This window comes from Eutrigla gurnardus (assembly GCF_963514095.1).
Source record: "Eutrigla gurnardus genome assembly, chromosome: 2".
NCBI classification, from domain to species: domain Eukaryota; kingdom Metazoa; phylum Chordata; class Actinopteri; order Perciformes; family Triglidae; genus Eutrigla; species Eutrigla gurnardus.
This window is the reverse complement of record NC_139916.1, coordinates 20,824,227-20,839,673: the sequence shown is the minus strand read 5'-3', so window position 1 is coordinate 20,839,673 and position 15,447 is coordinate 20,824,227. Positions and strand designations below refer to the sequence as shown.

At 40.0% G+C, this 15,447-nt stretch overlaps 1 protein-coding gene across 1 annotated transcript in view; it reads right to left on the bottom strand.

Annotated features, from left to right (window-relative positions):
- LOC311031304 (voltage-dependent calcium channel subunit alpha-2/delta-2-like) overlaps positions 1–11,693 on the bottom strand; it is a 29,935-nt gene extending 18,242 nt beyond the window's left edge. The window contains exons 1-4 of the mRNA XM_084037537.1: positions 11,381–11,693; positions 4,752–4,833; positions 972–1,088; positions 644–703 (exon numbers count right to left, since the gene is read on the bottom strand). Coding sequence (XP_083893663.1) covers positions 644–703; positions 972–1,088; positions 4,752–4,833; positions 11,381–11,496 — 375 coding nt within the window. The 5' untranslated portion in view covers positions 11,497–11,693. The remainder of the gene's footprint in view (positions 1–643; positions 704–971; positions 1,089–4,751; positions 4,834–11,380) is intronic.
- Between the last annotated feature and the right edge of the window lie 3,754 nt (positions 11,694–15,447).

Below are 15,447 nucleotides of genomic sequence, written 5' to 3'. Positions count from 1 at the left end.
CTACGGGATGCTTATCATGTACTAGAAAACTCATTGGGAGGCAAAACAGCTGCTTTGAAAAATCAACACCATTTTCAATGAATGGGCTGAACATGCAAACCCGCCAGTGATTTAAAGACAGAGGGATTCGGTGCCTTAGAGAACGACATGAGAGGCCATGTGAGAGGATGAGGTTAACCCCATCTCATTTTGTTGGGCAAATGAAGCAGACCAAGTGGAAAAGTGGAATGCCAATGTGTCTAGGACTCAACGAGACCGCACGGCTGAGTGCACTTGGTCATCTGTTTCACCCAGCTGAGCGCTGAGGGATCTGCTCAGCCGACTGGTGTAAATGTTCTGTCTCTCTCAGGTCGTCCCATTTAGAGCCACAACGCTCAAAGACATGAGACCCATCTGGCTGGAATTTACGTCAGTGGTTACATTTGACTGAGTAACGTTCACTGAGTGAGAATAAATTGGGATAAAAAAAAACGAATCCGCAAAACATAACAAAAAAAAGTTTTGGGTTTTGCATACATGAGAGAAGCCAATATGAACAGTACTGTGCTGTTTATCAAAGGTTCTCAGCAATTCTGACTGTAGTCCATGTGATATTAACAGGGATCACAATTGACTCCAAATATCATGTCATTTAAGATTTTACCTTGATTCCATCCTGCCATAGATGCTCTCTCTGGAGCCGCTCTGCTTCACTGGCTAACCTCTACATGTTGAAAACAGAGAAACACTCATTAGAGGAACAAGGATGATGACATGTCTGATTTCATAAAAAAAAAAACACCCATAAAAATAATATATAAAAAAAAATACCTAATGCATATTTACTATCTGGAATCAAAGAACAATGACATGTATGAATGAATGTAGCAGTGATGCTTCAATCTTCTGGTTAAAAAACATTTACAGTTAAAAACATAAAAGTAAATGAGGAGGAGATACAATAGCAATATTTGTCAGAAACATATACTCACATCGAGGGCTTTACGCTTCTTAGCCAAGAGTTTCTCTATATCTGAAGCCACCTTCTCCACAATCTTCCGAGGTTGATTCTTCACAAGACTGAACCGTCTTCTTTCTTCATTGTATATCTGCAGAGGTTTTAATTGGCGAAACTTAAAAACAACAACAGCTGCACAGTGAGTCTATTAAGTCTGGATCTGCTAATGTAACCTTTGACATTATTATCTAAGCCGACTTCATATAAATCAATCATTAGTGAAGTTGATTGTTATGGGCCGTATCTGTGTGGTGTTTTAATATAATAATGTATAAGTCCGTATAGAAACAAACACTGAAGACCACTGATGATGACTAATATTAATCTCAATATCCCACCTTCATAACTCATGAATGTGCAAATCATTTCTACATTTAAATACTGAGGACACGGGGGAACAGTCACTTGTTGTGTTTATGTATTCAATCCAAATCTAAATATGGATCCTTGCCTGTAATATATTCTCACACGTCTGTTGTCTTTGAACCAAGTTTTAACAGAAGAATCACATTACTGGAATTTCAGACCGACATGTCAGATGCCATGTGGCATTTATTCAATTAGCCATGAAATAATTGAATACTAATAATAATAATAATCTTATACATACAAGAACAGGATGTTCAACTGATGAAATTGTCCTTGAAAACACATAAAGGAGTGTTTTGGAATCAAAGAAAACACGTCGCCCTAAAACCAACCAGCAAGAGGCTGCACGGTTTAGGATTGAGGTTTATTTCATCTTCCCATCTCACATTAAACACGATAAATATTTCTGAAATAAATGGAAAGCGTATGTGATGTAAAATAACTGTTTCTCTTTTCATTATATTTGGGCTTGCGTGTTCACCCAGATTCTGCTCTGAATGCTATTCTCCAGAGAACCTCAAGTTAAAATTAGATCACGCATGGAAACACATGATGGTTATCTTCTGATACGTTGCCTTTCAACGCGCTCGCTAAGTATTCCTTATGATTTCTTACACCAGAGAGCTTTATGGGTCATCGGGAGACCTCTGGGAAATGTCACTGAGCTGCACGCCCTGCAAGAGCAAATGTCTGACTAACTATTAGGTTTCGAGCTCATTTTTCTCGAGAAAGTTGGGCGAAGAGAGAGTTTGGTCCCTTTCTGCTTGAGATGCTGGCTGTTTGCGCAGAACATTATCTATTCACAAACAGGAGCACAAGGAGGAACCCTGCATAGCTCGAGCTGTCCGCTGCCCACATTCATACCTCTCCAGAAACAAATAACACCTTTTATTAGCTTCATGGTTTTGCCTGCGATATCCAAATATAACATTGTCATCAACTGTGTGTTTTTTCACACGGGAACCATGGTGACCGAGACACATACAGTATCCTGCTATACATTCGCTGTCTGGTGAGTTTTAGGCCATCACACTCTACCTCATGAGGATAGAAAAAGTGAAGACAGAGTGACCTGGATGAATACATTTGGCAAACCTGCTGTATGTCATCTCTCTCTCTCTCTCTCTCTCTCTCTGTCTCTCTCTCTCTCTCTCTCTCTCTCTCTGTCTCTCTCTCTCTCTCTCTCTCTCTCTCTCTCTCTCTCTCTCTCGCTCTCTCTCTCTCTCTCTCTCTCTCTCTCTCTAAATGGACTTCAGCAAATTAACTTCAAGACATCCCTCAAGTTATGTACTAACCAGATGCTTTATTGGCCCGGGCCTGCACAGATGGGAGCATGCAGTAATGAACAGGGTGTTTCTGTGCACTGGGTGCTGTTAAGATGTCCTCCTGACAACAGATATGATATCAAACATTTAGCCAACCAGACAGAAAGAGGAACGGGAAATGTCAGTGGTGTCACATAAACACTAAATGCTGCAATCTCAATCAGCTATTAAACCCTATTTTTATTAGCTGCACTCACTATGTGGCTGTTGGTCAGTCTGTCTCGTCTGGACTGAAATATCTCAACGACTATTCAAGAGACATTCAAGATCCCCAGAAGACAAACCTGGTGCCATGATCATGTCAAAATGTGTACTTATCCAGTGAAATACACCATTATGGGTTTTTAACTAGTTTCTAAATCTCTAGAAAATCAGGGTTGCTTTCTTTAGAATTAAAGAAAATGCAAAATTGGAATTGATTGAGCTTTCATCAAAGAGCAGCACCATCATAAATAGTCCTTCCAAACTGCATGAAAGCAAGGCTTTGTATTGGTTTAGGAATTAAGTTACAAGCGTTTCCTCCACAAGAGATTTCCGGGCAGACAATTTCCTTCACAGATCCAGAGTGTTTCAGGAGCACGATGGGATTAATGAGGACTGAATGAACAAGTGAGTCTCACATCAAGGCATTACTGCAGGCTGACCATCTGCTCTGCTGTGACACAAACAGAGAGGACACGTGCTGCTACTCTCTGCCGAGGGATCGCTCCCACGCTCTCTCCCCCCCTGCAGATGATCTTCGAGTCTGTTTTTTTGGCATTCGCCTCTTCAGGGACAACCCCTTATTTCCAGCCGTTCCAGCAGGATGTCTTATTGGACACGACAGGTAAATGGTGATATTTTAACAAATTTGAGGATGTGATGTATTGCCAATATGACTATGTTTACATGCACACAAGAAACCAGATCACCGTGATAAATCAGGTGAAAATTGGAAATTGAGATGGACAAGATTGATGCAGTTTTCAGGTTCACATTTTGCATTAAATTGTTTTTTGGGGCAACAACCAAGTATCAGTTTCATTATCAATTTTAATGCAGGTTATTTTCTTGATTAATCCAATAATTGTCTATAAAATACAACAGAAAAAATATTGAATTTAGTATTGTATATAAAACATCCATTCCTCACATTTGACAAACTGGAACCAACCATTTAACCATAGTTTGTCTTCTCGACTAATTTAATAACAACTCATTATTTTCTGCACACAACAATGTATTTCTTTAAATGTCTCTTTCACCCCAGGTCAGTTCACCAAGACTAAAAACACAAATGTTGCATATTCGCTCAGTTTCTGAGATTTCTCTTTTCAGGGTCCACAGGTTTTTTTCCTCACCTGCTTTGGAAAGTCAGTTAACATTTTGATGGTTAGGCAGGTGGCAGGTCTTAATTGTCTTGATTACAATGTACAATTTCAAGTAGAAAATGTTGATATTTTGCATTTTTCACATTGTAAAAGGTAAACAAATGTATTGATTAAAGTAAACTGGATTTATATCGCCAAATATTGCAGATGGTTTACAATCTGTACAAAATACGAAATCCTCTGTCTCTGGACCCTGACATGATCAGCTTATGTTGGTGTTATTAAGCTCATGACTTGAAGCATAATAGAAGTTCTAAATCTAACCACTGTAGGTAACTCTTTTGCTTTCATGCAATGTGTGCAGGATTCCTAATTATTGCAAATAATACAATAAAGTGGCAAAATGACATCTAAAAACAGAGCATACTTTCATAAAAACTGATGAATGCAAAGTTATTAGATATTAGAGTCTTATCCTTTTAACTATTTTATCCATCTAGAGAAAACAAATAAAATATTGTTTGCGCTCATATCTCCCAGAAAGAAGAGCACCAGAAAGGAAAAACAGACAGAGTGGTTTCTGAAAGGCAGATTGTAATTAGTTTCTTGTTTTATGCACCTTTTAGACTCTTACATTTAATGGATTTAAAGCCATTTCCACACTGACCTCTCTGTGCATTTCTTATTGAGTTTATGCAGCACTATGATGAGTAAGACTTGTGTACTATAAAAAGAGAGCTACACACTCACCCCTTTCAACTGCTGAGCACCAGTGATGTGCTGAAAGACTCTGTCAATCTCCTGCTCGATACGCCTGGCCCAGTGCATTATCCTGTGGATAAACATCACAGGCCGACTGTCACACAACACAAACAGGGGGAATAAAGTGTGTGTGTGTGTGTGTGTGTGTGTGTGTGTGTGTGTGTGTGTGTGTGTGTGTGTGTGTGTGTGTGTGTGTGTGTGTGTGTGTGTGTGTGTGTGTGTGTGTGTGTGTGTCACAGAAGTAAGCAGTAATTTTGCAACAAACATAGCTGATACCTGTGCATGGATTAAAACACAAATGATGAAAACTTGCTTCATTAAAAAGAAAACATTCACATCTCTACGTCTTTTGACTAAATAAAGTTTCAAAACATACTAAATGTATAAATAATGTTTCTTCACACTGAAAATAACACAATTTATCAAGCACCAGTGATCTAGTTAATTTCCTTTGGAGCAGAGTGAACAGGGAAACGTGTAGATTAGAAAGAAAGAAACAGAAGCTGATTATTCCATACCTTGGGAAAACAACTGCAACTGAGATTCTTTGATACAACAGTATTTTTTTTTTTTCAAAGGAAAAACACTGTTTACACCATTTGAGGGATGAACAGAAATAGAAAAGAAAGACAACAGGCCGTGGTTGAGAGTAAGCCTTGACATGCTATTATACAAAAGGAAAATATACAATTTACTACTTAATTATTATATACTAAGGATGTGAACAGCTTAAAAACTCAAAACCAAGATCAGATGGAATTTCTTGCAGACATATTTTTGTCAGCCGGTCCTACAGTTTAGCATCGCACCAATTCATTCGACAAGAATCCAATGAGATTTTGGATTATTGCAGAAAATAAATTCTGTGGCAAACATAAGTTTATGATATTTACACGTTTTGTTCGGCAAGATAATCTTCACAAATAAACACCACTCGTATGATTTTTTTTGGCAGGAGTAATGCTGGGCGACAAACGAACTTCACCGCAGTCACATGAGCACTACTTTTAAAAAAAACAAAACATTAAAGCTTAAAAATCCATGAGGTATTTACGTATTTTATGTCACATAACAAAACGTGAGAATCTTTGTTAACCACAGACATTATTTCAGACATCAAAACCCATCCAAACTCCTGCAGCACTCTAGTGCCCAGAACTCCATAGAACACACATTCTGCTGTACTGAGCTCTAAATGAGCAATGGTCTTAAATATGCACACGTGAGTATGGATTTTGTGTTTGGTACAGACACATATTCAAAGTAACATTATTGTTTGGTTGGGGTTACAAAAATCTTCAACAATGTGAACGATTTACTAGATTCTCGTCTTATACAGACAACAGAATCACGTTCATTTCATTTCATTTCCATTCCATCCTCACATTTTTACAGATTTTGTTTATCTCTGAGCAATATTACAATGTTTGTAATATGAGCTTCATTTGTTGGAGAGTATCGGCTTGTAAAACAGTTGCAGTTGTGTTGCAAAAACATCAAAGTCAGCAGCAGAAACACCAGAGATATCCACAACAACCGCTGCACTCGATGATGGACGACCGCCAGCATCAACAGAGATCTTCTTTTTTACAAATATTAAAAGGAGAAAGCTTTACTGGCTGATAACGGTTTGGGTACCAGGCTATTTAACAGTAGTGTCAGTACTCGGCAGTATCAACACTCCTACCTATACTCTACCTCGGTTAAATGTCAACTCCAACACAGAAATCACACCCACCATTGGCTTCACACCAGAAACGCCAGAACCACCAGCAACCGTGAGCACATGTGGCTCCTGCAGCTAATTCGCTCCCAGCCCACGCAAACCAATACAGGGCTTCAACTACAAAAAGGGGAGGAAGAAGAAGAAGCGGCTTCCCGAGCATGTGAATGTGTTTTGCTCTGGGACATTTTTATATTCAGACTGCAAACTGCATCCATGCAATATCAGGAAAACTGACATTTTCAAAGGAAGATTGTTGTCTTGTTTTGAAGAGGCTGCAGATATGATTCTACAAAGAAAGAGTCCAATCTATGGAAACTTAAATAATCATCAGAAAACTGTTGAGAGCCACGCAGCTACGGATTAACCGGCTTTAAGGGTTTACTTGACTCTGCCAGTGACCCGTGCTTAGGGTGAGAGCGCTTTCTCCTAATGATCACTGCTTAAACACAAGCAGAGGTCAGATGGGAATGGGGCAAAGAAAACAACAGACTCCATCCTATTGAGTTAATGTGATTTTTAAATGTTTCTCGGCACAGAATTATATACAAAGAAGAATATACAGTAAAATTATCTCTTTAATGTTGCCTTATGTTTCTCGTGTTATTTTCTCTGACTTTGGAAAGCTCCCTCCAGAGCCACACATTGTACAGCGGTTTTGACATGCTGAGTAATGCTGCTCATGTATTGTACCAATTTTAAAGGGTCATAATACGTGATTAGGAGCCTGCAATATTAGAATAAAGATTGTCTTTCATAGTCAGTGCATCAATGCCATGTTGAAGCGTATGCTAATAGCCACAGGGAATGTAATTGCATAAGATGTAAAATATGCTTTGACACTCTCAAATAGACTCCCCATGCCCAGACGTTGCCACTCTGTCCTCAAGCCACCCTGACAACCACTGAATAAATACAGTATCAATCCAGATCCACGCTTCCCCCTTCATTCACTGGTTGAACCTGTGATCCTGCTAAACACCCGGGCCGAACAGATCAGAGAAGACTTTGTGGAGAGTGAAAAACATTTTATTGTGCTTTCTACCTGAATTAGTCTGTTTTTGTGAGCTGGACATGAGTGAAGGACGTTTAGACCCAATGATGAACAGACGGCCCTTTGAGACCATGCTTGACTTTCTGATGAGAATGAGAGTAAATTGAGTGGTGCAGAAAACCAAGATGTATTTTATTTTTATTCCAGCAACATCAATACAATCACTCTAAAAGGCCCATTGAAGATATTACAGAATGTCTTCGACAAGCACATCACAATTTAAAAGTGATATCATTTTCAGCTACAGGCAGTCAAGGCAGCGGCAGAAAAGGGAAGAGTGCTCGGAAAAGAAGAGCAGCAGCAGGCAGGATTTAGTATCTCTACCTTTTGAGGAATGAAAAACACCAAATTGGTTATGATTTGGCTCAATTTTGGATGTGTTCATGTGATTACTGCAGCACTGACACCAAGACCACCTCAGCTGATAAAGTGAAAATGGTCACGAAAATGACACGTTCACATATCTGGGCAGTTCTTTCTTGCTACAAATAAAACACTACGCAGAACAATGGTAGGTCAGTATCTTGAGGTTCCTACGCAGTTCTCACAGCATAGCTGACATAAAAACATTCCTGGTAAAACAAAAGACAGACTTCCATCTGCTATCAACTATTCTCTTAAATCAGTCTGACATTGTTGGATTGACCATGCCTATATGTCATTGTATGACATATTTTGAATCTGTCCATTTGTAGATGTGGTTTATAGCAGCAGTCACATTTGGTACAAGAATTTTAACAGAAGCTCTTTTTGGCTGCCAAAACATGTTTAAAAGGCCGGAGTGAACAAGCTTGTTGCATGACGAATTCATTTTAAATGCCCTTGCAAAGCATTATCCTGCTTTGTGAATTAATCAGGTTTGTTACATGCCGTTAGCCCACCGAACAGCAGAACAGCGTTAAACTTGTGAGTCAGTACAGCTGAATCCTAAATGTCTTAGTGTGTGCTCCATTTCCTGTCTTTTCCCTGACAGCCCCGTAGGATGTCAGAAAACTCTGCATGACAGGGCTGCGATGCAGCGCTCTCCGTCTACACCGGTACCTGCTCACACATAGAGAGATGCACCATGTGACGTGACCCATATTCACTTACAGCAGAGAGGTTCAGAGGGTGTAGCAGCACAGCAATAGGTGGAGTATAAGAAGCAGAGAGATGAGACCTATACAGCTTATGTGCTCCATCACACTATCCATCCATCCAAAGTACAGACTATATATCTTCCATCTAGCACGACAACTGCTGAAGGAGCATCACTCTCAGGATGAATATGGATAATTCCTCAAACCAATACTTTGGTTTAAGACCAAAATCCTGCAAGAATAATGGCATTCCATCAGCTTTAGTTGTACATTGTATTAACTGGTAATTAGCTAATGTTAGAACACTAACACGCTAAACTAACACGGTGAACTTGATCACCATTAAACGTACCAAACATCAGCATGAGACGCTTGCATGGCTGCAGACTTGTTATCAAATTAATGGCAATCCAAACAGACTGCTTTTGGGCTCTGCCTTCCTCAGCATGTATTTAACCAACTCAAAGCTCTTAGCCGGGGCAAGGGGACGAACATGTTTGGGTTAAATGTTGACAAAGTAAACACAAGACTTTTTTGGTTGGTCAATCCCACAAAATGAGCCGTTTGAAGAGTTCCCATTGGGATTTTTTTAAGCTGTTTTCTAGGATTAATTTAGCAGTTTTCTTTTCAAACCTCCATTTGGAAGCCAAAAGCAACGTAAACAAATGTAATATAAATGAACATTATGTTGATATAAAATTATCTAGAACATGCATTGACTGTGCTGCAAATGTAAAATAATAAATATGTGTCAAAACTTATTACAATATTTACACAAACGACATTCCCTCTCACCTTGAAGTGACCTTGAAAGGCTTGACAAGCTATTGTCATATTTGAGATTTGACTGGATAAAATTCTGGATGTTTGCAGTTTGCACATTACATGTCAGTTTGTTTGACTGTCATGACAGGCCTTCCTCCCAGAAACACCAGATTAATGGAGAAATAATAATTAACAGCTCAAATGCTAATGAAAATAATAATATCTATCTATCTATCTATCTATCTATCTATCTATCTATCTATCTATCTATCTATCTATCTATCTATCTATCATCCATGCATGTATCTATCAATGTACGTATCTATCATTCATTGCATGTATCTATCTATGTATCTATCTATCTATCATTCATCCATGTATGAATCTATCTATCTATGTACGTATCTATCATTCATATGCATGTATCTATCTATGTATCTATCTATCTATCATTCATCCATGCATGTATCTATATATCTACGTATCTATCATTCATCCATGCATGTATCTATCTATCTATGTACGTATCTATCATTCATATGCATGTATCTATCTATCTATCATTCAGCCATGTATGAATCTATCTATCTATGTACGTATCTATCATTCATCTATGCATGTATCTATACAGAATCAAGGCGGAAGGGGCGGGAGGGCGAAGGGGAATAAATCCTCACTGCTGCAGTATTAATTCTTAACTGGAAGGAGATGCTGTTCTTCAGCGTAGTGATTCTGCTTCAGTTAGCTTACATGAAGAGACCCAGGGCAGAGGGCTGTGTAACGATTTCAGAGCACTCAGCAGAAACATCAACAGAAAAGGAGGAGAGTGAGAAAGCGGCGGTTATACCCTACATGAAATAACCCAATTCATCATAGAAACACTCACACACACACACACCCAGACCTCCTTGATTTATAGACCCCTTTCCTAATTGGTAAATGCACCGTAAATCTCCAGTTTTGATTGGCCAGAAATCCCTCTACTGCGTGCCCTGAAGATGAGTGGACCATCTGGCCTGTCCCTCCCTCCAGAGCAGCCTGATTGCAGAGCCTGGAGGTGGGCCCAGATAACCGGAGTCTCAAGTTAAGTGTCAGCTGTACTTAACACCAATGGGTTAAAGGTTAATAATTAAGAACTAAGCATGGGTTGATTAAAATGGAGAGACCTTCATTTTAAAAGGCGCTTTCAGCAGGAATTGACAGTAAAAACCACACCTTTCTTCTTCTATGCAACACAGTAGGCCAACTAGTATTGAACATGCAGCACTTCCACAAGCTATTACAGCTCTGCTGATTTTCTCAGGAGGTTGTTAGAGGAGCGATTGTTTCGCAAAAAGAAAGCAACTTGAAGACCTGCATGGGAAAAGAAATCTAGCACTGGCACACAAGAACCGCAGGTGGAACCCTGAAAACAAAAAATACTTATAGTTTCACAACTGCACAGACTTAATGTTGCATGTCAAATAGGCTGCTTTAACTAAGCCATGATCAGTCTCACGTATAACTTCACTTTAAAGTAAAAGTGTCCCACTGAAAAGATCTCTCCATCTTTGCCATTCTTTTTTTTTTTAAGAAATAAATAAAACACATCTGATTCAAGGCAATATGTCAATACATCCAGATTTCAGTGTTCAGATCATTCACAAATAAAAACTCACCCTATGTTAATGGGGAGGGTACATTAATGTCCAGATACTACATGATAAAGGCTATCTTGATTATGTGATTGTTCGGATATATGAACACATTTTCCTATGCATGCCCACTCACACTGGACTACACCTTCCACGGGAACACTCAACGTTTACACCGATGTAATCGCCAACAAATGTTCAAATTACATAACGGCAGAAAATATAAACGCGATGACTGAAGTGTCTCTTTGACAACCGGAGCTGAATGGATGAGCCCAAAGTTGTCTCCCATCGCGACCACCCCCCCATGTTTTTTTTTTGTTTTTTTTCTCCCCCCCAATCGAGGATAAACCGTCACTTACGTGTACTGCTGGGGGAACGTGAGACCCGCCGCTCCAGGCCACGATGCGCTGAAAATCAAGATGATCTGGATAGACACCAAGCAGACGATGCTGCAAGACCTTTTGCCTATCGCCATTTTCCATTAACAATTCTCGTCACGGGATTTGTGTGCGTGGACGAAGCGCTCCGGAGCGTCTCCGGGGGGCATGCGGCGAGCTCGCGTGGACGTCCGGCTCTCAGTGTCCGTGCTGCGAGCTCACGTCGGAGGCGGGCATCGGCCGCGGAGGCATCGTGGACGGTGGGAGATGCTCTAATGCAGCTGCCAAGACACTGCAGAGTCTCTCCTCCTGCTCCTACAGATACACACACCGCCGCCAGTAACACACAGGCCGGCGCGTCCACGCCAGCTCGCTCTCTCTCTCTCTCTCTCAGCAGCGGCGCGTGGAGCCAGGCGCGTTCACGCTCACCAGGCAACAGAGGAGCAGAAGAAGAATCTGGTTTAGGCTTTATTTATCTCTGCAGAGCCACGTGGGATTCGTCTTTGGCATACATTTTGTTTTATATACAGAGCTGACCGCTGCTCCTGTGTGCGCTGTACAGGTATTAATGGGTCCCGGGATGAAAGGTCATGTGACTTCTGGGGCACCGAGCCCCAGGGGCCCCAGAAGTCAAAGGGCCTTTCTAGGCCAGAGCTTGTTTGACTTTACAAACAGATCTCAGCAAAAAGAAGGGATTTCTTGATTACATTTTTTTTGCTCCTGATCAGGCTATCTGCCAATTAAATCCAATGTTTTGAAAGCTGCACAAATTGTGTAATACAAATATATAGTATGTCCATCCATTATCTGAAAACCCCTGGCGACAAGGGGATCGTCCATCACAGGGACCTGGAGACAGACTGCCATTCACGCTCACATACACATGGGCAATTTAGAGTCATCATTTAACTTGACCTGCATGTCTTTGGACTGTGGGCGCTTGCTAACACGGGGAGAACATGCATACCCATACTTTTCCTTCATCTCCACTGAGAACAAAACAACAACAGCATTCCTGCAGAATGACAGAGAAGCAAAATGATTAAACTATCTGGATGCAGCAGAAAGTATGAAGTGGTTCTTGATTGCAACAAAATGAGAAAACTCACAAAACTGGATTAGCAAACAGATAATGCCTGCAACTGCCCTGCATGGGGACCTGGAAGCCTAGGGTTCATTAAAACGGATCTAATTCAGTCATTTTAGCTTATCAGACAAAACTATTAAGTTTAGTATATAATAAATAATACTCGCAAATAAAACTGTGTATAATTTGCACTAGTAATTGCAATTAAATTCACACCACACATGTAGACCTCTTTTCACAGCAGAGCTTTTGACTTGAAAAACTTCAAAGATTAATGATGTCTCTTCTCCACTTAAGTGTCCCAGTAAGCCAGGGAGCCAGTATGAATAACAGCAGAGCCATGGATGTGGGACACCAAAAAACTGGATGCAGTCATTGTTAATGTTCTATTTGTGCTATTCCTACAATGACATGTCAAAATGTCTGCCTATTGACGCTGCTATGTATAGTCTGCTATGGGCATTGTACGAAATGGGAACTCGGAGGTGACGGGTATACATACACAATAAAGTAGGTGCCGTGTCAACAGGGGGCCCAGCAACGTTTTCTCCTGGGGATTTCACCATGCACTCCCCAAAGGTGATCATATAAAGCACTAAATTATGGAGCCCTAGATACGATAAATGTACAGTATCTATTTAAGGTGAAAAAGAGTGAATATTTAAGTGCATATGGTTCAGTGTGTGGATGAACCGGTTATCCTGCATCTGGCCTAAATATAGAATGGGATGCAATCACCTCTTTGCATGATAACATGAATACATGATGTGTTAAATATTTTAAGGAGATTTAAGAATTTATGGAGAAAAATAAATTGTTAAAAGTCAAGTCGGTTTTATCCTAACTTAAGCCCCAAATCACAAATTTCCCTCAAAATGCTGACAGAAAAATATTTAGATAAACAGATGGCCTAAATAAAAAAACAAGTTGATCAGATAAAAAGCATGATATACAAAATATCAAATCGATACATTATATTGATACCTTTCGTTGCTGTGACTGTAAATATGTTTTTCTCTACAATATACTTTTAACAGGGTCTTTTTATCTCTCCCCTGGCTGTACACTTGAATGGGACAGAGGAATTGTGAATGTTATTCCTCACACATGAATTATATATATGTAAAGATATAACAATCCTCCACCATTTCCATTCTTAAATCTAGATCAAATCTTCATTATAAAAACTGTTTTCTGCCGTAGACTTTCATATTATTGGCCAAAATAAATATTAAAAACTATAACAATAATGGAAAATAGTGTAACATGACAATAAAATGTATACTACTGATTACAATTAATACCCAGTTAACGGGGATTTTGTATGGCAATCACAAGACAGTTTGTTTGTAATTACCTCCAGAGGACAGTTGTAGAGCCGGAGAGCACAATAAGAGAGTGAATACCATTCAGCTGAAGCATTTCCATGTTCCTTCACACAGCAGCATCTGTGAATACAAACAGCTCTCCCCTGAAGCAAGAAACCCAGAGAGCTGAGACTCAACACTGTGTCAAAGATGTCAAATAAAGCTGCTGTAAGGGCAGAGAGATTAAGTATGTATGGCTGGCTATCCCCTTTAATTCACAATACTGTCAAGAAACTCTACTTTTTCTCCCTCTTGCCGGTGCTTTCTAACCTTCTCATATATTGTTCCAGTCACAGCCGTCACAGGCACAAATCAGTCATACTTGCGATATTGAGAGCCATTTGTTTGTATATATTATAATATTGATGCCTATAAAACCACAACAGGGTGTATGTTTAGAGCCAGCTCCCTGCTCAGGCGCCCTTGACCGAGACTTGAATCCCAATCCACCTCATATTCGCCATGATTGAATCTGATCCAGACCCCTGAGAGTAGGAGAGGGAGTAAGAGGGAGCAACTAAAGGATCAAACCAGAGGGACCTGGCTCCACTTTCACAGTGGGAATGCTTATGCCATATCATATTCATGAAAAGCTTTCCTGAAACTGAGCTAGGGAACTTTTCTTCAATTAACTGTTTAACAGCACCTCCTGTTTTTTTCTGCAGCCAGATGCTCGACTGCTCCTCTGACAGGATGACTGCACCTATTCCTGCCTCCTCTGGGAGGGAGGATGTGGGTTCAGCTTTTAGTCATCTCCCTGACGGCCCCATGTGCTAATACTGCTGTTATGTCCTGGGGAGAGAGGAGACTAATTACTGCCTGCACAGCCTTCCTGCCAGTCCCCCTTGGAGAGCCATACACTGTTAATTGGACGACATATCCAAAGGGAGCTGAACTGTAGATGAGACCGACCTTTGCCTCATGTAACAGCATTTCATTTATAATTTAAAGCAAATTTTCTCAAATGGACACAAATAACACTTTGTTTAGGTGATTTGCTGTTGAAAGCTAGGCTGGCTAAGTTGTAAACACATTTCTCTGAGAAACGTGAATCATTATTTAAAATGAGATATTTTGACTGCTTTAATATTAGTATGATGCCAAGCCACAGAGACATTAATCCAATACATATTAGCATCTCTGTGAAACTGCACTAAGGAACAGCGGTGCTTTCAGCTAAAGGCAAACATGCTCACAATGCCAGTGATAGCATGTTTTTTAGCAGGTAGTTTTCCACATTCAAAATCTTAGTTTAGCATGTAGGCTATGCTAACATTTTCTCAGCGGCGCTAGGCTACAGCTGATGCTAATGAGAACTTCATTATTTTTGCAGACATATGATTATGAACCAATTAATTAGGGAAGGCTGCACCGATAGATTCACTTCTGTAATGGATGTTTGGACATTTTAATGGTAACTTTCCTCTCCTTGAAGCAGACGGTCGGTTGGAGGTTAAATATCTTTGCTGTAGTCAGAAATCTTCCTCCATAACACAGCTCTAATCCTGCTGCTCATTCATTGTTTATTAATTTGCACGCCAGAGTGGCCTCCGCAGATGTGACCATGAAAGTAGCGAACAAATATATTTATTAAA